Below are 23,895 nucleotides of genomic sequence, written 5' to 3' on the forward strand. Positions count from 1 at the left end.
TGTGCATCTTAACCAACTGTGCTATAAACAGCGTGCCCCTGGGTTAGATCAGGGTGAAGGTCAAAAAGCAGGGAGAGCGAGTATGATATGGCCCCTTCTTTGTCCAGTGCTGACACCTCAATGCTGTGCTCTCTGCAATTGTGGCCCACCTTCTTGGAGAAGCATCTAGTGAGGGAAGCCTGTCAGAAGACCCTCAAGGATTTGAAACTGGACTATTTGGAGCTCTATCTTATTCACTGGCCACAGGGATTACAGGCTGAAGCTACTCCATGTCCCAATCTCTAGTTCCCAAGCAGGTGCTGGAAAATAGCACCTTTGCTAGGGCTGGGGGCCAGGGAGCTGGGGGCTGGAGACCAGGGGGAGCCGAAGCAGGAGGTCTTGCACTTCAGGACTTCATGGGAAGGTTGTCAGGATGAGACAGTGGAGCAGAACAGCACTGGCCTGAAAGGGAGACCAAGTCCATGTACTGCTGTGGAGGTGACCACGTGCCTTGGTTTTCTCTGTTATGTCTGAGAGAACTATGACTTCTGGCAGCCCAGGCAAACCGTAACTGCCATGTCACCTTGGTCCTGATTCCATGCTGAGAGTTCCCCTCCCAGGGCAGCTCTTACATAATAATTTTTCAGGACTCAACCTTCTCATTAACCAAAGCACTGGGAATGCCATTTTGGAGAAGAGCCCAAGTATGGTCGTGCCCAAGTATGGTAGCCAGGCCTCAGTGAAGAAACAGAGCTCATTGCCTGGGGCTCTGCACCTGCCTGTGCCCGAGAGGCTGAGGGACATGAATTCCCAGCTCTCTCACCTGGGTTTGCATGTGTTGATTAGCTAAGTAACCTAGTATAGGTTATGTAACTCCTCCAAGCCTCAGTTTCTCCTGCCTCTTAAAAAAAAATCTTCTAATAGATACTAATAATATATATATTTTAGGATATGGTAATTTAAATATTAAGATAGCTGACACATATGGAGTGCAGGAAGTCATAGCTTATTTAATTACTGGCATCATCCTCATTTTCAAATGAGGACATTGAGACGTAGAGATTGGTGACTTTTTCAGGTCACGTATGGTGTGAGAGCAGTGTCTCTGTCTCAAAAATACAGCCACTGAAACCCTTAACGTGGTGCTCAGCACACAGTAAATATACACATTCACACATCAGGGGAGAGAAGTGTCCTGCTTCTCAGATCACATAATGACCTATTCCACCTAATTCGTACTCAAAACTGAATTAAGGAATGGAAGTCTTTCTCTGATCATTTCTTTCGGAAACCGTTGTTATCTCTTGCCAATGCTAGGAGAGAACAAAGTGAATGAGCAAACTGCAGATAAATAGTGACAAAAACTCCAAGAGCTCATTGTGTCATTTTGCCAGCTTTCAGTTTGGGGGCACATGTAATTATGAGTTTGTGTTGTGTTTTACAGGTTAAACCTGTATTAAGCCTAACCTCTCTGAAAATCTTAGAATTGTTATAATTAAATGAAATAAAACTTTTCTGTGGGTTGTTTGTTCAAAGGTATTTATTTGTAAGCACAGCATTCTTGTGGCTTTGAATTTTAACAAGTAACAGTAAGAAAATTTAGGTAGCAAAATTGACTTGATGATGGAGGGAAAGGGTTATGAGGCAGAGAAGCCATCATTTCATGATGGCAAGGTGAGCAATCCTGTAAATGTATTTGAAGGGAATTGTCTTTGGCAAGTAAATCATTAAATATGCCTTCTAGCAGCAGAAAGGCTGTTAAAAGGAAGTATGGAGAAAACTCCCTGGATTTCTATGTGTGAATTTTTAAGACTGTTATGAACCTCTCTAGGTTGTATGTAAAAGGAAAACAAAAAAGGAAACATAAACTACCAGCCGGATCAAGAGCCATATGATAAAGATCTTCAGAATTACCATTTGATTTCCTCGACAAGAATTTATCATTTGCAGTTAGGTTCTGTAAGTCAAAATTAGCAATAACAAAAGAGCAGGGACTTCCCTGGCAGTCCAGTGGTTAAGATTCCGTGCTTCCACTGCAGGGAGTAAGGGTTCAATCCCTGGTCAGGGAACTAAAGATCCCGTGTGCCATGTGGTGCGACCAAAAAATTAAAAAAAAAAAAAAAAAAAGCAATGATTTATGTAATTAAGAGCCATACTAAATAATAACCTATTGGCAATATCATATCTCATGAGCAAGAGACTATACGTGGAAGTAAATCAAATAGTCTTGGGAAAATCTTATGAAGACATCTATTTGTCATACATTCTGCTATCTTGAGCATATAGTTAAATATAAATCCATGGTAAATGTGACAGAACATCACTGCTGTAAAAGGCATGAGCTGTTTGAGCCCACATACTCAAAAGTGGGTTCAAACTACAAGTTGAAAAATGCTGTTTTTTCTTATTTTTACATATTCATTTTTACCTTAATGACCACACAAGTCATTATCCAAGTACATAGTCTTAAATACTTGTTTGATATATTCACTAAAATAAATATATTAAGCCTGGATCTTCAAGAAAATATATTACTTTCTTTTTGCTAGTGACAAAATTGTAGCCATAAAAAGAAATGCAAATTCTGGTGCTTAACTATATTTTAAAAAAAGGCAACATATTTATTTTCCTACCACAAACAACCTCCTGTAAGAGAAATATTTCACGATGATGACTTAATGAATGATATAATGGTTTATGTGCATTATATGGACTCAACTCAATGAATGTTTTATTCCTGAGAATGAAAATTGTGGCAAAACCTACAACATAGCCTAAGGTTTCAGTAGACTCAGATTTTGCACTAAATTTGATGAGAAGGCTCTGTCATATATATTACCCTGGTAAAACATGACCTCTGAAATATCTTAGGAATTATTCTTTGTGGAATATGTAGACTAACACACCTCTAGTGTTGGTTCCACAAGAGTTTTTGCCCTCATTCGTAACAATAGTATTCATTGTGGCAACTATGTCATTGTTCTCTGTAAAAAGTACCCTGATTTTCACAGTGCTGTATCCTTAGAATGGATTTGAGAATGACTGCTAAATGAAAGATTTTGAGGGTGTGAAAAGATTTTGATGACCAAGGTCAGAGGATCTAAGATGAAAAGGCAGGACTGAAGCAACTGATGTTTATGTGGACCCACAACCAGTTCAATAGAAACCTTCTTGAACACCCTGAAGCAGACGGGAGAAAAAAAGTGTAATGATGTCAAGATGTATCATACACCCACCTATACCTTCTCTATGGTACACAGAAACTGTTACATTGTGTCATTGCCCAACTCAGTTGTTTCGGGGACCTTGTGATCTCATCAATTGTAAACATTTTTGCCCAGTTCGAAGACCAACATCATCTACCCCTAGTGGCCCTCTATGCATTAAAATCACCTGGGGAGTTTTAAAGATCCCAACACTGAGGCCACATCCTACACCAGTTTGGTAAGAAACTCTGGGGGTAGGATCTGGGCATCAGTATATATATATATTTTTTTTTTTTTAGTCTTTTTTTTTTTTTTTTAACTTTGGGTTTATTTATTTATTTATTTATTTATTATTTATTTATTTATGTATTTATTTATGGCTGTATTGGGTCTTCGTTTCTGTGCGAGGGCTTTCTCCAGTTGCAGCGAGCGGGGGCCACTCTTCATCGCGGTGCGCGGGCCTCTCATCGCGGCCTCTCTTGTTGCGGAGCACAGGCTCCAGACGCGCAGGCTCAGTAGTTGTGGCTCACGGGCCTAGTTGCTCCGCGGCATGTGGGATCTTCCCAGACCAGGGCTCGAACCCGTGTCCCCTGCATTAGCAGGCAGATTCTCAACCACTGCGCCACCAGGGAAGCCCAGGCATCAGTATATTTTAAAGCTGTCAGGTGATTCCAAATTGCAGCCACATTTGAGAACCACTGGCTGAAGTGTCCCCTGAACACCTCATGCTTATCCCCACCTCAAAGCCTTTCCTCCTGCTTTCCTCTCTATCCATGGGCTGAATGGAAAATTCCTCTTCACGCTTTGGTTAATCCTTACGACGGTGGATCCTGTACCAGGTACTCCTGTCCCAGAGAGGACTAAGCCAAGCCAGGATCCCTGGGGTCCCTCTAGCACTGCCCAAAGGTTTCCCTTTCTATGACAGGCCATGGAGGAACTGGTGGACGAGGGGCTGGTGAAAAACATTGGGATCTCCAACTTCAACCACTTCCAGATCGAAAGGCTCTTGAACAAACCTAGACTGACATACAAACCAGTGCTTACCAGGTAAATTCTGTTTAGTAAAGGGTAAGGGTCCTGCGCTATTACTTCTTAAACATTTGGAGGCAAGTTCAGTGCTTTGCACCGAGTCTCATTTGAAGGTCAGTCATCAGGTACTTTGTTGGTCATGTGAGACAGCTCTTGGGGTCTGGTTTAGCCAGGCTAGCAGTGGGCAGTGTTTGGCTTTTGCTTGACAGTCTTTTTTTGTGTGTAGAACTCCCTGTGAGCAGCTCAAAAAGCAGGTGGACTTTCCTAGTGATGAGGATTGTTCGCTTTTACAGACTGAGTGTCACCCATTCCTCAGGCAGGAGAAACTGATCCAGTACTGCCAGTCCAAGGGCATCACTGTCATGGCTTACAGCCCTCTGGGCTCTCCAGATAGACCTGGGCGAGGCATCTGATCTTCCTCTTGACATTCTTTAAGAAAAGCCATCAGATGGCTAGTGGGAAGCTGTCGCATAGCACAGGGAGATCAGCTCGGTGCTTTGTGACGACCTAGAGGGGTGGGATAGGGAGGGTGGGAGGGAGGCTCAAAAGGGAGGGGATATGGGGATATATGTGTACATATAGCTGATTCACTTTGTTGTACAGCAGAGACTAACACAACACTATACTCCAATAAAGAGTATAACATTATACTCCAATTATACTCCAATAAAGATTATTGGAAAAAATAATACTCCAAAAAATTATACTCCAATAAAGATATATATTTTTTAAAAAGCCATCAGAAAGAAAAATGCGTGTAATGCAATGTGCCTGGCATACTCAAACAGTGGGGAAAATATGGTAACTTTAAAAAAAACAGCAACATGCCTGACCCTCTGGAATTACTCCGGTTCAGCCACCCAGCACTGGATCAACCTTTGCAAAAATACTGACGCTTCAAAGCCCATGGGTAAGACATGAAGCTTTCAAATCCTGCTGCCTTGTCTCCCACATGGAGAAGACTGATGATCAGCCTTGGGACCATCGCTGGAGTAATATTCATCTACATATGGTAGCCATGGTGATTATTCACACCAGCCATCTTTCTCCCTCTAGGGCCAAGGGTCCTTAATCTAGGACTCTTCCCTACTGGAGGATCCCAAGATTAAGGAGATTGCTGCAAAGCACAAAAAATCCACAGCCCAGGTACAAGGTACATAGTTTCTTTTCCGTCCAGCAGATCAGTCTTGTGTTTTATTCCTTGTGTTGTCTTCATTTAACTCCTTGAAGGTGAAAAAAACAGGACAGGAAGCCCATTAAGGCCCTTCCTTGAAAGGCTGTTTGTTTGGAACTCCAGGAAATCCCATGGTTATCACTGAAACAAGGATGGCATCTAACGGCTTCTGTTGAGTCCTGTTGTCCAGGAAGAAGAGCATGGCTACGCAGCCGAAAGATTTGGGTTCAGATCCCAGCTCCACTACTTATCAGCCTCATGACCCCAAACACTGTCCCAAGCCACTTTCTTTATTTTTAAAAAAGGAAGATTATGGGGTTGTTGTGAGGATTAAGGGAGATAGCTGGCAGAGGACTGGCAAGCGTCTGGTAGTTATAAAGCGCTCAGTCAACACTAGCTGCTGTACTAAAGATACAGTGAGTGGCAGAGATGTTTTATTTTTCTGAAAATGCAGAGGGAGCAGTCCTTGTAGATAAGTGGAAACACCACGTCCCCTTCTGCACGGGTTCTGATCCGGTTCCATATCAGGAGGAACGTGGTCGTAATTCCCAAGTCTGTGATGCCAGCACGCATCGCTGAGAACTTTCAGGTAAGATTCCAGCTGGTTGGTCCTGGTTTTCTCAGTGAAGGAGGGGACGGGAGAGATTCCCTCACCAGGCCTCTCATGCTGTCCCTGTGTTTTCTGTGGGCTTTTCCCCCTTCCCAGCACCTTGCCATCTCTCAGGCCAGGGAGCTGACCTCAGAGCTGAGATGAATGACCAAGGATGGGCTGGGGGAGCAGCCGGTGAGGTCCTGTCAGGTCTGAGCACAGCTGTATCTCTGATCTGATCACGGGGACTCTGCCATCTTGAGGATATGAAGATTTTAAAAGAATAAGTCAGATCTGGTAAATGCCAGCCAGATGGTGCCAAACTCCAACTGGGACCTGGAGGGATTTGACTTTCTCAATAAGACCCCATAATGCCCAAACTCTCAGGCCTGCTTTAGTCATTCATTAACTTTCAATAATTGCATTTTACATGACTAGAATTTTGTACCCTACTTATTGCATTACGGTGAGATTTTGCTATACACTATAGAGGTAAAAGGGGTACAGATTAGAGAGAGGCTCCTGTAGAAAATAATTTCCAGTAAAATTTGAAAGGACCCTCATCAGTGAACATTGTTAGAAATAAGCATTTTTTTTTGCTTTAATATTGAGTACACATGAGTATAAGAGTGAAACATAAAACTAAACGTAAAAACCATGCAAAAATAATAGGCTGTAAAGAATCTTGGAAAAAAACATTTGCCATTAATGTGACAGAAAACAGATGAGTAATTTTCTTACAATCAAAAAAGCTTATTCAAATCAGTAAGAAAAATCTAAGATGTCAAAAGAAAAGTTGGTGAATGAAAATTGGCCAATAAACAACATGAAAAGTTATTCATACTAGTAACCAAAAATGCAAATTATAACAAGCTATCTATACTATCAAATCAATAAAGCTTAAAATAAAAGAAAAATCTATCTAGCAAAATAAATATGTAAGCAGGTTTTTTTTTCTATGTGGTAACCAGTGAATTTCATGTTTGTTATTCTCTTACATAATTTTCATATTTTCTAAAATAGGAAATTCATGTTTACAATCAGAGATGTAAACATTAAACATTTTTTAAGCATTAAAAGAAAATAACAAGGATCCAACTCAATCAGTTATTTCACACACCTATGGGGAAAGTCAAATCAAAGAAACATTTTTACTTGAAGTTATTTTCATTCAGTTGGTCTTTCAACTTTAGTAAACAAACACCCTGAGTGTACTACACGGTGGAATTTGATTACATTGTATTTAAAATTCTATCCAGTTTGTTTTTTTCTCATTTGTTGTCAGTAGGGTAAATGTTTTCCCAGCAACTCCAGGGAAGTGCTGCGTTTGACCACTTTTGTTGGTTCAAAATGGTCAGGCCCCACGTCAGTTAGGGAGAGATGGAAAGACCAAGGAGAAGACTTTGACCATTGTTTAAAAGTTATGCACGATAGGTGGTTTGAGGTTACCACTGTGTTTGTGGCCTAGGGCCTTTGCCCTGGTTATTCTCAATGCCTGGGATGCTTTATCTACCCTCAGATAGTGTGAGTGATTCTCTGCCTCATAGTCTTCAGGTCTTCGCTCATTCATCATCTTCTCAGGAAGCCCTTCTTTCCCCACCCTATTTAAAATTAATCCATCTTCTCTGGTGCTCCCTCTTTCTCCTCTCTGTTTTCCTTTTTTCCATAGCATTTATTTACCTAACATATTATGTATTTTATTTATTTGTTGTTTGCTTGCTTGCTTGTTCTGTTTCTACCTAATAAAATGTAAGCTCTATGAGAGCAGGAATTTTTGTCTGTTTATTTTTATTTTATTTTTATTCTGATGTTTCAGATGACAAAACTGAAACCAGGTCTCTTAATTGTTACAACCCATGGTGCCTACCTACCTATCTACGCTGAAGTGATTCTATGAAGGACTCTACAACTAATCATAAATTGTATTAATTACTGTTATAGATTAAATGTTTGTTATGGAATTCATATGTTGAAATTCTAACTCCTAATGTGACGGTATTAGGAGGTATGATTTTTGGGAGGGGATTAGGTCATGAGGGTAGAACTCTCATGAATGGGATTAGTGCCCTTATAAGAAGACACAGGAGATCTCCCTCCCTCTCTCTCTATCTCTCTCTCTCTCTTTCTCTCTCTCTCTGCTCTCTGCCATATGAAGATACAATGAGAAGATGGCCATCTGCAAATCAGAAAGTGCCAGATCTGCTGGCACCTTGATCTTGGACTTTGCAGCCTCCAGAACTATGAGAAATACATTCCTGTTGTTTAAGCCGCCTCTAGCCCATGGTAACTTGTTATAGCAGCCCAAGCTGTCTAAAACAGTTACTAAGGGGAAAGAGTTAGTTTACGGCAGAGAAAGGTGGCAGATACCTCTGGTATTAGTTTTCTACTGCTGTGTAACAAATCATCACAAATGGCTTGAAACAACATCCACTTACGATCTCACAGCTCTGTCAGATCCAACTGGGTTCTGCGCTCAGGGTCTCCCAAGACTGAAATCAAGGTGTTGGCCAGGCTGGAATTTCATCAGGAGGCTTTGGGGAAGAATTTTCCTTCCAACTCATTCAGGTTGTTGGCAGAGTTCTGTTCCTTGTAGCTGTAGGACTGAGGTCCCCATTTCCCTGTGGCTGTCAGCTGGGGGCTGCTCTCAGATCCTGGAGGCCAATCACAGTTATTTGCCATGGGTTTTCTCCAACTCAACAAGGTAGACCTCCCTGGAGTTGAATCCCTGTCACACTTTGCATTTCTCTGACTTCCCCTTTTGCCAGAGAAAACTCGGCTTTTTAAGGGCTGATGTGATTAGACTAGGCCCACCCAGATAATCTTCCTTTTGCCATATAACTAAGCAAAATCATGGCAGCAACACCACGGGCCAAGGTCATAGGGCCATCCTAAAATTCTGCCTACCACCCCACCTTAATCAAGTGACCAGTTTAACATTATCAGTAATAGGACAAATTGAAATTATGTATCACCTGCTAGGATGCGATGAGAAGAAGCTAGAATCACATCTCTGATATCCCTGCCAAAGTTGTATAACCTGAATATAAACATGAGGAAACATCAAACAATCTCATCAGGAGAGCTGTTCGACAAAATCAGTGGTCATGTATCAAAATGGCAAAGCTGAAGCTCAAAGGGATGGAAAAATAGAGTATTCCTTTCTACAGCATATTAAGAATGTAATTAATGTTTTTCAAAGTACACAGAAATGCCAAGGGTTTTGTCAAGGTCCCAGGCCACTCCTTTATATAGCAATAAGCAGGGTTTTAAATAGTTTTTTTAAATTTTAAAAGGAATTAATATTTACTGATTTTTTTTTACATATTTCTCCTAGAATTCAGCATGCAATAAATACATAGGACTACTTTTTAGTTTCTGTTTTTAAAAAAAATCACCCTGCTTTTTTTTATTGTCTTGGTGACCTTAGGCTCTAGACATGACCAGAAACAAGGTCATGAGGTTCCACTTTTTGAGCAGCCCCACTGCCTTCTATGTGTATTGTTTCTCTGCACTTTGCACTACCATGTCCAAATATCAATACAATCTTATCAATTGTTACATGGTTGGCCAAGTTCCCCACACCATGACTTTGCATCCTCCTCACCCTGTCTTTGGATCTGGGGCTTTGGCCTTCTGATCCAAGGCTGTCACTCTCTCTCCCAGCAAGCCAAGGGCAGCGGAGTCAGAGGCAGCAGGCCTCTGAAAATCAAATTATCCACAAGCCCCAGCTCATTCTTTCTTTTCACAACCTCTTTTTCCTGATGTTAGTTATTGTAATAAAGCAACACACACATCACCCAAATATATTCTTCAGAGTAAATCAAATACCAAGTATTTTCTTATAAGTCCAGAAACAGGTTAGTAGATTGAAGTTAGAACCTACAACTCTTCCGAAAGTATTAATAATTGTACATGTGCCAAAATAAAGCTCCCTCTCTTCTGCCTGCCTCTCAGATGATGTAGCTCTTCCTGGACCCCACACTTCCCACTTCCTGGCAAAAATTTGAAACCAGCTAGTCCTAAGGGCCCTTGAACTCCTGAACTAATTCTTTTATTTCTGCTTGAGATTTCAGAGGAAAAAGAATGATCTCAGGGAAATATATCCCTCTACTTCTTTCTTCTCTGATTTCAGAACTTCAAATGTGCAGCTTCTTTCAGATTTGCTTGGTTTATTTCTAAACCAACAGGTGATATTCAAAAGCAGAAAATACTGCTGTAACTGTTGTGTGCTAATGTTCCATAACTTATTTCATTTCTACCTATAAGCTGGAAGCCAAGCACCCAGACAAGGATTTAAATATTTGCTTCATCCTAACTATCAACCGTGTAACATCATCCACTATGAATCTGTGAACTGAAAGAAAACTGCACAATGTGAGGGTTGTCAGTTAAGTTATATTCATGTTCTTACTGAGGACTATAGCCCAGGAGACTATGGCCTCTTGGTAGCTCTGAGAAAGTACTCTGAAGAGGTAGGGGGGAAGGCTAGTTCATATATGATTTTTTTTGGGGGGGCGGTCGCTGGGGAATATGCACAGTCAAGTATGCATCTTGGTAAAAGATTGCTGCTAGTCATAAAGAACAGGTAACTCAAGTCAATGATTTTAGTGCTTTACTATGTATGGGAAAATGCAAGAAGCCGGATTCATTAAAGTTCTTCCTGAGATATACATCTAACTATCTAAGGGGCCTGCTCGTCAGAAGCACAGGGCATCCTGTTACCATCTTCATTTCCTCTCTCTGGAGCACAGAGTTCTTCACCCTGTTATCGCCTTAGTCTCTTCTGTCTGAAGTAAGGGATGCACTGTTGGTCAGCCACTGCAGTGGGTTAATATTCGTAGAATTGGATGGTGAGCGAAACACTCTTTGCTCTTCTTCTGCTTGCAAATCTACCAGTGGATAAGTGGCACATTCACAGCTGTATCCTCTACAAGCTCTGCTGAACAAATAGGTTTGTCTCTCTGGAGTTATGCCCTGCTTCTGTGTATGAGGTAGGTCAGAGCCAGCAGCTGAGGGAGCCCCAAGGCTAAAGTGCAGCTGTGCACTTTGGGCTGTGGCAGAAATGATAGGGCTGATTTAAGAGATTCACCTGGCACCAGCCAGGCTAGACTCACAGGCTATCAATGCTGGTGGGGCCTTAGAGGCACTGAAGGTCTTCCAGGTCTTCAAACATCACAGTCTGGCTAATGCCCAGCCTTCTCTAGTGGCTGGGAATTCACTTCTGCCAACTAGTATTCAGAAAAATCTTGTGTTGAGAGAGGTCTTTCTTACGCTGAGGTAAAATGTGCCTTCCTATATCTTCCACCTATAGATCTCAATTCTGTATGCTGTGACCACACAGCATCCTGATCCTTGTGTAATAAGGAAGAACAAATCTGACTCCATATTGGATCTGTTTCTTTTATTTTAACCTTTGTATTCTATTGCTTTTGCTACAAGTTAATCACTAAAGGGATGTTGCCTATAGCCTAAAATATACATAATGGCCTATCTCTGGGAATCCTGCCTCCCATGCAATGAGCATTAAGCTAAAATACCTTTGTTTAGCTCACGGGAAACATCCTGACCAGGCCCACCTGTGAATGGCTGAGGAAAGAAGAAATTAACATAACCCCTCTGGAGTCTGGCTAGAACCAGGAAATATTTGCAACAACTTATTGCCTTTTTTTACTTTACCTCTTCACCTCCCCCTCTTTGTTCTATAAAAGAAACTAGCATCCAAACCTGGGCAAGACAGTTCTTTGGGACACTAGTCCACCATCTTCTCAGTCTACTGGCTTTCTGAATAAAGTCGCTATTTCCTTGCTCCAGCCATTTGTCTCTCAATTTATTGGCCTGTCATGCAGCGAGCAGTATGAATTTGGACTTGGTAATGCTGTGAAAGCCCTACAAATATTTGATATAGCTGTTATAGTCCTATGTTATACCCAGTTGTTTTGGGTAAATATCACCAATTAATTGATACAGATGAATGGATAAAGAAGATGTGGTACATATATACAATGGAATATTACTCAGCCATAAAAAGGAATGAAATTGGGTCATTTGTAGAGATGTGGATAGATCTAGAGACTGTCATACAGAGTGAAGTAAGTCAGAAAGAGAAAAACAAATATCGTATATTAATGCATATATGTGGAACCTAGAAAAATGGTACAGATGAACTGGTTTGCAGGGCAGAAATTGAGACACAGATATAGAGAACAAACGTATGGACACCAAGGGGGGAAGTGGTGGGGGGGTGGTGGTGGTGGGATGAACTGGGAGATTAGGATTGATATATATACACTAATACGTATAAAACTAATAACTAATAAGATAACTAATGGATAACTAATGGATAACTAATAAGAACCTGCTGTATAAAAAAATAAATAAAATAAAATTCAAAAATTCAAAAAATAAAAAAGAAATTAAACTAATGAATTCATTTTAATAATTTAATTTATTAATACAATTATCTCATAAGTTTTTAATATTAAATCAAAAGAGTAAATTAATTAATTAAATTCAATTAATACAGTTTAAATTGGACGTGTCTTTAATTTAGTACTGATAGCTTTAAGAGACAAGAAGGATCAAGCTGAACCTTCGAGGATGCCAGCCAGCGCAATGGTGAGGTCATTTTGAAGCCAAGGTCTAGTCTACAGTGTTGCATATTTAAAAGTTCATCTTTGTTAGTTTACTCAGGAGTGATCTGAGTTGGGATAATCCATAATAATCTAGTTCATAACAAACAGATAAATGGGGCAGGATTCTAAGTGACTGCTCTGAGAGAGGTACCCATCATGCAGTCTAGAACATACATGTATCTGCTAGTCACACATTATCTTTTCATTAGATAGAAAGCCTTTGAAAACTACTTGAATATCGGGAGCAATTATAATAACTTTATAGTTATTAAGATTATAAAAAACTTTAGCCTGAGGCACTTACCTCTTGACTAAGCACCCAGCTGAGCACACTGGCCTATGCCTGTGGGCCAGTGATTTGATTCTCTTTCCATAGTGCTGAAGGGGGAGTCTGACAAATTCTGGATGAATGATTCTTCTTGTCAAATATTCTTTATCTGCCACAAATGTGCTTCATCATCACATGTCTGTACTTGGCAGTACGTAGTAGTTAGGAGTCTTGGCTCAAGTCAGTTAAGTATTCACTAATTGAATGACTGAATAAATGAATCAGAAATCATTGCACAGGAAGAACAAGGTCAATTAAAATTGGACAGAATAGATTTTATGTTAGTTTGTGAATTTTTCAATGAAAAGTTTGAAAGCACTGTCTTTGCAGATGAGATTTGTAAGAGCTGCCACCCCAGTACTAAGTTAGGAAACACTCCAGCCATCAACATTTGTAACTGTTCTGGACTAAATATTTGTGTCCCCCAAATTCATATGCCGAGACCCTAATCCCCAATGTGATGGTATTTGTAGATGAGGCCATAGGAGTTAGATTAGATCATGAAGGTGAAGCCCTCATGATGGGATTGGTGGCCTTATAAGAAGAGGAGAGAGAGAGACCTCTTTCTCGCTCTGTATGCACCCAAGGAAAAACCACATAAGAACATAAGGAGAAGGTGGCTGTCTGCAAACCAGGAAGAAGATGTTCACCAGCAACCGAATTGGCTGGCACCTTGACCTTGGACTTCCTGGCCTCCAGAACCGTGAGGATAAATGTCTATTGATTAAGCCACCCAGGCTGTGTTATTTTGTCAGCCCGAGCTGACTAAGAGAGTAACATATCATTCAGAGTAGTAAGTTGATTCTGAGATGAGATGTAGGCTATCTGTTTTCTTACTTTGCCTTGAAAAGGATGAAATTTCTGATGTCTTTCCCATTCAGCTCAAGAAATGTACCATGGAGGACTCTGTAGGTCTTGTGCTCTGTCTACAGCGGAGAGGGCCTGCAGAGGAGGACTGGATGGATGGTCCCAGTCTTCCAGACAAAGGAGGATGTGAGGTCACCTGCTGTGGTCGAGGAGCTGAAATGCAGAAAGGGACTTCAGGGAGTGGAGAAGGCTTAGAATTGCTTCTATGAGCAATGCCCCAAGGAATTAACTAAGGATGAAAAGAGGAAACTTAAGCAGCCTTGAGGTTACCACTGAGGTTACATATTATGGATTTAGAGTTGATCCAATGTGTAGACTTTTGTAATTTTCTACAGGAGCACCTGGCCGCCTGGAAGGAGAGAGACAAGAGGGTCGATTCCATCTAGCACTGGGGATTGGCAAGGCAGTTAAGAGCAAAGGATTCCAGGAGGCTTGTTGACATTAAGTAACTAACCCTTAACTAGAAAGAGCTGCAGAGCAGTTGGGCAAGGGATGTTTCAAAGCAGGAGGAGACTACCCACGTGTATAGGTATGAAATGGTTACAGACAATGAACCTGGGAGAACCCTGCCGTCTCCCCCATTGCTTGGGTCTAGCCACTTCTCTGGTTTATACTTATATGAGGATCAAGATCTTTTTGTCCCCTGCTGGCTGATCTCCCTGTACGCTCTATCCTTTGTTTAATTCCACTTCCCCTTCAAACTTGAGGCTCCCATTATAAATAACAATTACCATACCTGACTTGGTGCCCAAGTTGGTGGACAGTTTAGTTGAGACTCTGCTGCCACCTGGTGGTCCTTGGTCACTTCAGATGTCCACGGTATCCAAGCTAGGAAGAGGCAAGTGAAACCAAGACAGAGCTGAATACTCGGGTATGAGCATTCAAGGGGTCTGGAGTTCATGATGAGGGTAAAGAAAAAATAAGTAGGTATGAGAAAGACAGAAAAATAAGAGTTTGTGGCCTAACAGAATTTCAGAGTTTGAAATCTTGATGACAGAGGAGTATTAAGTATCAATACCAAAGGAGTAGCTGTGGTTGTGTGCTTCTAAAAATGTCCTGAAGAAAGACAATAAAGTCTTCTTCAGGTCAAAGAATCCAGGGCCAGGTTGTCGCAAGCAACATTCACATTCTCCACTTGGAGATGAACGTCCCTGTGTTAGAGTCCATGTTTCAATAATATTTTTCATCTCCCACACTTCCCAACACATTGTCTACAAAATGTTGGTTGAATTGGTTTGAATGTTGAAAAATCACTAATGGTGATTGCAGGGGGTGGAGTGGAGATGACAACTGGGATCTGGCTGAGCTAATTTCAAATACTTGGCTTTCTCAAGTTAAGTAGCTGCTTTCAGCCTTTCAGTGACTGCTCCAACACATGGCCATTGGGAAAGTCTCCCCTTACGTGGTACTTTACAGTTTCATGTATATCCTCCTAGGGCGAGAAAGCATCCATCCACGATGTTGCTACGCGCTCATTGCCTGAAATGGGCAAACCACACTCAGAATTGCCCTTTTTACCTTCCCTGCCATTTATTTTCCACTGTGAACTTTCTGTAAGGAAGATTTTCATCCAGGAGTTCTTAGCATAGTGGTCATGGATCCCAGGCTTTGGGGAGGCCCTGAAATCAAATGCAAAATTCTATGCTTGTGAATACTTGTTTACTTTCTCTCATTAAAAAACAGTAATAATTCTTAAAGGAATGTGTGGCCTATGAAAGAAGGGCCCTGGCTTTAGGCCATTTGACTTCCTTTGATCTCAGGCAAGTTTCTGTACCCTTCAAACTCCATCACCTCTTTCCTCCTTTCTGAGTTTGTAAAAGTTTTTGGAAGTTAATTACTCTACTTTCCCATACTTCTGGGAAGTTTGGAATTCCTGTACCTCTGCTTCCTGGGTGGCTCTGCTCTTGACCATACTGTTCTCAGTCAGTTGGGTCGTTGGCCGAACCAGAAGGATTCCCTTCTCTATTCCCTGAAGGGTAGAGGATTTCTAGAGAATTTTAATTCCTTACGTAGTGGATTCTACATTTCTGCTGAGAGCTCGCCCCAAATCATCTGCTTGACTCATTCTTGCTGACCCTCTGATTTAATTTCCCTGTGGCTCATTAGCTCAATAGCCAAAGTTTGCAGTGGCTCTCCAGATTCCTAGTTGCCTGAAGGGTGACTGCTACCGTGAACACTTTGATGACTACTCTGGTTGCCTCTTGATTCTTGAGACATCTTTACAGGCCAACCTATCTATCAGATGACTTCTCTCTTTGTCAGATACGATCATGGATATTGTTTATTTTTTCTAACTTTCTATCATGGAAAGTTTCAAACATATACAAAATTATAGAAAATAGTATACTGAATGTAATGTACAGATCACTGAACTTTAGTTATCATTTTATGGCCAATATGATTTCATCTGTACCCCCTTGCTTTCCATTCCTCACCCTGATTATTTTAAAGCAAACCCGAGGGACTTCCCTGGTGGTCCAGTAGTAAAGAATCCACCTTCCAATGCAGGGGATGCGGGTTTGATCCCTGGTCGAGGAACTAAGATCCCACATACCGCGGGGCAACTAAGCCCGCGCGCCACAACTACTGAGCTCGTGCGCCTCAATGAGAGAGCTCGTGTGCTGCAAACTACGAACCCCATGCACTCTGGAGCCCACGTGCCACAACTAGAGAGAGAAAACCCACACACCACAACTAGAGAGATGCCTGTGCGCCACAACGAAGACCCCGTGTACTCCAACTAAGACCTGATGCAGCCAAAAAAATAAAGAAAATAAATTTTAAATATAAATAAACATAAAAAATAGACTGTAAAGCAAATCTGAAACATCATATCCTCTCATCTGGAAATATATCAGTATATATCTCTAAAAGATAAGAATTCTTAATACCACTTCCCACCTAAAAATTAGCAAAAAATTCCCAGAGTCATTCAGGGTTAAATAGTGGATGAGGGTAGTTTTTCTTGTTCAGAAAAATTTCAAGCTGAAAAAAAAAACCACAATTAAACTTTACCATTGCTAAGCTATCAAACTGCTGTTTAGTTGAGCAAGTCAGGATATTCAGTTTCTATTGCTGACAAAAATTAATAGAACTGAAGTTGTGTAAGTCCACAAGAGTGAATAAAGTTAATTTTTTTTTACAGTATTGGTTCAATAACTCATGATAGATTCAAATATTGCCTTTGAAGTATCTGCTGATGAATCACACAAAGAATAATCACAATCTTTAATATCCTTCTTTTCCACAAGCTTTGTAAGTTTGTCCAACTAAGCCTTTTCCTGCTCCACACCAATTTTTATCACCAGGAGTTGTATACATCTTAGCAGGTTGTACTAAATTCGAAATTTTCTCAACTTCTTTGAAAATATTCTTGCTTGTAGCTCAACACAGACTATTCATAGAAGCCAGTTCTTCAGTCACTTCGAACTTGGCATTGACACGTCCAAGTATACAACAGCTGACCAGCATCAGTACCATCTTGTCAATTCATGAAGATACAAGGAAGAATACTCAGAACCATTAACATTTTTTTTTAAAAACTAACTATTGATGTTGCTACCAAGGTCCTCAACTCCGAACAACTGTTCATATCAAAAGGCTGATCATCTTAAACAGGTTTATTTTCTCCGGACACATTTATTCAGCTTCTATGATCAAACACAATTTAATTAACTTGCCATTGGTAAATGGCTTTCCTTGCTTGCTAACAAGTGAGCCACTCAGAAACTCACTTTGTTTGCAGCCTCATTTACATTTTTAATTCTTGTGAAGAAATTCTGCTATAATGAGGTATTCCATTTTAAATTTCCTAATTTTTCTGACTGTTGCTTTCCTGTGAGTTTGGGATATTGTGATGAGTGCTTAACCTGGAAATGTTGACATATCTTCTGTTATTTTAGCACAGTTATAGTGTCATTGCCTAATAAATATAATTCAATAACAAACAAACCACCCTCTACCAGTGATTTAAAAGTGCAACATTTGAAGTCCACTTTTCTTGTTTAGACATGAAGGATATGTCCTGGTAACATAATATAGAACAAAATAAAATAAAATAAAATGGTATAACAAAATGCTTAGCATTTGTAACACTGTTTTGAGTGAGTTATGACTCATTGAGTGATAAGCATGAAGTGATGAGAGTTCCACATATGGTCTCTGTTGCAACTTTTCAACTCTGCTGTTGAAACTCAAATGTATCCATAGATAATACATAAGTGAATGAGTGTGACTGTGTTACAACAGAACTTCATTTACATATACTAACCCTTAATTTCAAATATTTTTCACATCACAAAATATTCTTCTTTTGATTTTTAAAAACCATTTAAAAATATAAAACCGTTCTTAGCTTGTGGACCATACCAAATAAACAGATTTGGCCCACAGGCCATAGTTTGCCAACCACTGGTCTAGACCATTTTACCTCTAAAAGTTCCACAGATCTTTCAGGTTCCTGAATCTTTGTAGGGTTTATTTCCTATCACCTGAGGTGCACATTTCTTAATTAGGTATTCAAAGCTCTTGCCACTTTCTGTTACCGGGTCCAACTGGCATGGTGTCATCAATATAGTGGACCAGTGACCAGAATGTCCAGGCAATCAAGGTCCATCATTATCACCCATGATCTATATACTTTAAGTGATGATCAAACTGGTGAACTGAATGGGGTACTATGGAGAGCATCACTCCTGCATCCTTTAAGTGGTTGAGGGTGACATGAATCACTGCAGGATGTCCTTTCAATTTACTATCTTTTAGATCAGGAGAGGACTTTTAGGGGTTTCCACTTAGCCTTTCCTGCCATAAAGATTCACTCCACAGAGAACCAATGTGAGGGTTCTTCCAGTTGCTAAATATTCCACAGCCCCCTGACTTGGGGTAGGACTCCATTTATCAATTGTCCTCTAATCATCCCCACTCTAATAAGGAGGCTGATGCTATTTTGGGTTGCTTGGTATTCATGTTGACTTATCCTCAGCCTTCAAAATACCTGAATATTCACTTTCCCCAGTGTGTAGTTAATCTGGTAAATGTCTGCAGGCCCTTTTGAGGAAGGATTGTTCATAGCTATGATAACTACTTGCTATGGTGTTTCAGGGACTTTCTTCGAGGGGACATGGCTCTTCAATCAATGGATTCTGAGTCTGAAAATTGCCTCAACTCTTGAAACTAGACAAGAGACCATGATTTTCCATTGTGGTGCTGACTGACTCAAGATCTTTCTTGGATATATAAATCAAGCAATTGCCTGCCTTTATAGCTTGTTCCTAGGATACCATGGTTTGTTAGTCTTTGGCACAGATTCCTGTGGTTCAAGGCCCCTTGGTCGTCACTCTGACCTTGTTATCCATTAGGATAATCACACCAACCTGTCTTCCTTTAGACTTATTGTAGCAATTAACACAGCAAATTAATTCCACCAATCCTACCTTCGCTCTGACAATTATATGCTCTCAACTTGCTTCTTCTACTCCAGAATTCTATCATCCCCCTTGACATCAGGGAGCCCAGTTTTCCCAGCAGTATTTCCTACTTGGCCTACAACCATGGCCTACAGAGGACAGAAAACACTGAGTTTGTTAAGGTTCTAGTGTCTCCCTCATGAAGCATCACTTCTTACTTTAGTGAAAAGAGAGTTCACTCACCTTCCTGAGAAACATAGTCATCTGGTGATTCTTTGGTGTTGCACAAATAAGTCAGTTCTAACAGGCCTGCCTTTCTGAGCCTTTGATCCCTTCCTCTGACGAGGAATTTCCATCATCTCCACCTCATTTACTGTAGGCATCATTTTTTCCCAAACTTTGAGGAGATATTCCAGGAGTTTATTAGGAGTGGCTCCAGGTGCCCTTGCCAGGACAAGCTGGGGGAGGAGAAAGCAGAGAGCAAGGAGAGTGAAAGAACAGACCACATAGTTTTTCCCACTGGTAAATCCTCAAACCCAAAATCAGTTCTAAGCTGAGGGAGGGGAAACACTTTGAAATGGATGACAATTTGAAGTTTCTGGCTGGAGAGTACCTTTTAATACCTGAAAAATCAGACTATTTAATACCCAACAGTGAATAGAAAGTGAACAGGGAGCCATTGGATCTGCCCATGGTATCTCTGAGGAAGAGGGAAGGGAGAGCCAACAGTGTTTTTGAAGGCAAAGGTAAAAGAAGAATTGAGCGGTTCCCTCATTGTACATTATCAATTATAAATGGTTCAAACTACCAGTTGCAAAAGTGTTGAAGTGCAAAATTGTGTTGCTACCTTCTAGTTCTTTGAGTTGGTTTTTCCATTTAGGAAATGGGCTACAATGAGCCATTATGCAAGTGAAACCACTAAGCATTCTGTTTTTATAAACACAGGGAACAAAATATATTAAATCTGCATACCACAATATGTGAACCGGTCTTAGAAGTTGAGAAGTAGTGACATAAGGGCCATACAAAGGTCTTAGCCATGAGGTCTGGAGCTCAATGAAGGGAAAACCTCAACCATGATATGAGGGGTGCTGGTCAAAGAAGCTTTCATGAAGCAGATGATATTTAAAAGGACTTGAAATGCTGAGTATGATTTTGAAAGGTATGTAAAAAGAAGTCTTTCCAAGTAGAACGACAGGAAAAGGCACAGTAGTGTGTTACTAGGGATGAGAAATTCAGTTTAGATGAAACAAGGACTGTAATGGCAAACATTACATTACATCCACGTAGGGATGTCATGGAAAACTATGCCTGAAAAAAACATATTTGACTTGTACCTGGAGAGTCCTGGACAGCAGGGAGCAGGATTTATATTTCACATGGAGGCATAGGAGTGATTGATTGAAATTCAAATACTTGCCCTAGTATTTTTCAAAGAATTTCCTGAATATGATTTTCAAGTTGTTTTTAAACCGAGTCTCAAGACAGAGCAAGTGGGAGTAAGAATCTGCTAAGGAGCCAGTGGGCAGGTAATTGCTGAAGCAGAGCAGTGAAGGGGGGGTGGTGGGGGGTGAGTGGCTGTACCATGCCGCTCAGATGGGAAAGACCTGGCAAACAGAGAGAGCCCTAAAGATCAGTCTCTGTCCACCAGCCAGCAACAGCTGAGGTGGAAGGAGGCGGGTGCCTCTTACTCAGGCACTGCTTCTGGATTTGGCATCCTCCAGTAAATCCCTCTTTCCTTGAAGTCCACCTCCGGCCCTACCCCAGCCTGCTCCTGGTCTGAGTACAGAAAGTGAATGGTACACCACTGTGTCAGATCCTGGGAGCAAAGGGCCTTCTTCTGAAGTTGACTGCTTAACCTTCACGTTGAACACTGGAGCCCAGTATCAAAAGACTATGCTTACATTAGCAAGCATATACTTGATCCTCACATGGAAGAGAGTTATTAGGATGCTGCTAAGGTGTTGAAAACATATCGATAATTGTCTTAGAGAGTTGGTGCAGGGAAGTAATGTGACAGCACGTGTAAAGTGGTTATCACTTCCTGGCACAGAGTAGACACTCAATATTAAGTTCCCTTTCTATCATTTTTCTATAGAAGGGAGTGGCACAGAGTAAGTAATTGATCTCTTACACACTCCCTCCTTGAACCTCCCTGCTCAGCGCAGATATACCCCTCACTATATTCGCCATTCCTGCGGACACGCAGGTGGATGGTTTGAGCCTTGTACCTTCCCTTCCCCTTCTTCTGGACCCCTGTGGCTTGATGCTGTTCCTCTATGATGCAGTGCCTGAAGCAGTACTCAGTTCCCCAGGTATGGGCTGATTAGTGAAGGAGAAACAAAAAGGTTTCTTCATCTTGGCCTAGATACTACAATTCTGTTTTTCCAAGCTAAGATTTCTTTAGGGTTTTGTTTTGCTATGTTTTGTTAAGAAGCCACAACTTGCCATTGACTCATATTCAGCTTCTACCCAACGGAAACCCCTGAGCCTTTTTTTTTTCCCATGTGATACTGTTAAACCATCTCTCCCCCACCCAGATCTTGGACAGCTGTTTGTTGTTCTAGATCTGAGTAAAGGACTTCTCATGTCTGTTAAATTCCATCTTGTTAGATTAATTTTCTCCATTCTAGCCTATCACAATATAAAAATTCTTGTTACGTAAGTGAAAAATTAAATGCAGTGCATTGGCATACAGACGTCAGACTAAGGCCCAAAACATCAAATCACGGAAACCCCTCTAGCAGCAGAGTATAGCAACAACAAAACACCATAGAAAAGACATACGCTGTAGTTTTCTTAACAAAAATGACCCACGAGCCATATAACTCACCAGTGTTAGTCTCTGTTAACTTCCCAACATGCTAGACTCAAAACTTTTTTTCAGGAGAATATATTAAATCTCCAGAACATATGATTTCTTATTACAGTCCAGTATTTATATATTTTTATTTATTTACTTTTTTTTGAATGAAAGATTTTAAAAATTCTATAGTGCTTCATAATTTTCTTTTTTAAAAGTATTTATTTATTTGGCTGCGTCGGGTCTTGTTACAGCACACGGGATCTTTAGCTGTGGCATGTGGGATCTAATTCCTGATCAGGGATCGAACCCGGGCTCCCGGCGTTGCGAGTGTGGAGTCCCAGCCAGTGGACCACCAGGGAAGTCCCTATAGTGTTTGATAATTTTCAAAAGCTTCACACAGATGATTTCATATAATCCCATAATAACCCTTTTTTCTCCTACCCCATATTGTCCCTCCCCGTTCCCTCTCCCCATCTTACATTAACACACATATACTTTCCTCTTCCAAATCATTTTAATACCTTAATTAGTACTAAATAATTAAATTAATAATTTAATACTTTTTACTACTTTTCTTCTTACTAGAAAAAAATCCATTAAAAAAAATGGGGTAACTTTTAAGTTCCTGAGCATTTTATACTTGACTTTTTTAGATTGAGGTAAAATTCACATAACATAAAATTCACCACTTTTAATTCAGTGGCATTTAGTACATTCACGATGCTGTGCAATCATCACCTCTATCTAGTTCCAGAACATTTTCCTCACCCCAGAAGGAAACTCCATACTATTAAGCAGTTTCTCCCCATCCCCCCTCCTCCCAGGCTTGGGCAATCATCAGTCTGTGTTCTGTCTCTGTGGATGCATCTGTCCTGGATATTTCATATAAATGGAATCATACAATGTGTGACATTTTGTGCCTGGCTTCTTTTACTTAGCATAATGTTTTTGTTACAATTCATGTTGTAACGTGTATCAATTTCATTATTTTTATGGCTGAATATTATTCCATTATATGAATATGCCACAATTTGTTTATCCACAATTTATCATTCACTGATGGAAACTGGATTGTCCCACCTTTTAGCTCTTGTAAATAGTGTTGCTATGAACATGCATGCACATGTATTTGAGTACATGTTTTCAATTCTTTTGGGTATGTACCTAGCAGTGGAATTGCTGGTTCATATGGTAATTCTATGTTTAGTTTTTTGAGGAGCCACCAAACTGTTTTCCACAGCCGCTGCACCATTTTAAATTCCCACCAGCATTGTAAGAGGGTTCCAATTTCTCCACATCCTTGCCAACACTAATTATTTTACATTTTAAAATTATAGCCATCCTAGTGGGTGTGAAGTCATATCTCACTGCAGTTTTGATGTGCATTTCCCTAATGACTAATGATACTGAGCATCTTTTCATTTGCTTGTTGTCCATTTGTATATCTTTTTTATAAATTTATTTATTTATTTATTTTTGGCTGCGTTGGGTCCTCGTTGCTGCGCGCGGGCTTTCTCTAGTTGTTGCGGTGCGTGGGCTTCTCATTGCGGTGGCTTCTCTTGTTGCAGAGAGCGGGCTCTAGGCACGTGGGCTTCAGTAGTTGTGGCATGTGGTCTCAGTAGTTGTGGCTCACAGGCTCTAGAGCGCAGGCTCAGTAGTTGCAGCGCATGGGCTTAGTTGCTCCACGGCATGTGGGATCTTCCCGGACCAGGGCTCGAACCCTTGTCCCCTGCATTGGCAGGCGGATTCTTAACCACTGTGCCACCAGGGAAGCCCCGTTTGTATACGTTTTTGGAGAAATGTCTATTCAAGTCCTTTGCCTGTTTTTAAATTGGGTTGTTGAGTTTTAAAAGTTCTTTGTATATTCTGGATACTAG

The 23,895-nt window shown here is 40.7% G+C and overlaps 1 protein-coding gene across 4 annotated transcripts in view; it reads right to left on the reverse strand.

Moving 5' to 3' along the window:
• LOC309631946 (uncharacterized protein) overlaps window positions 1-23,895 on the reverse strand; it is a 122,812-nt gene that overhangs the window by 67,676 nt on the left and 31,241 nt on the right. For 2 of the 4 annotated variants that reach the window (XR_014246656.1, XR_014246658.1), the window contains 4 exons: window positions 14,541-14,632; window positions 12,914-13,957; window positions 8,950-9,014; window positions 8,413-8,628 (listed from right to left, as the gene is read on the reverse strand). Coding sequence is in view for 1 of the 4 variants with exons in the window: in XM_082398877.1 (XP_082255003.1) it covers window positions 8,501-8,628; window positions 8,950-9,014; window positions 12,914-13,046; window positions 13,775-13,814 (366 nt within the window). In the remaining 3 variants the exon portion in view is untranslated. Of the gene's footprint in view, window positions 1-8,412; window positions 8,629-8,949; window positions 9,015-12,913; window positions 13,958-14,540; window positions 14,633-15,322; window positions 19,362-19,455; window positions 19,671-23,895 lie in introns of all 4 variants that reach the window. The other 2 variants (XM_082398877.1, XR_014246657.1) reach the window with 2 other exon arrangements.

Source organism: Balaenoptera borealis, assembly GCF_965194805.1.
Source record: "Balaenoptera borealis genome assembly, chromosome: 7".
NCBI lineage: Eukaryota > Metazoa > Chordata > Mammalia > Artiodactyla > Balaenopteridae > Balaenoptera > Balaenoptera borealis.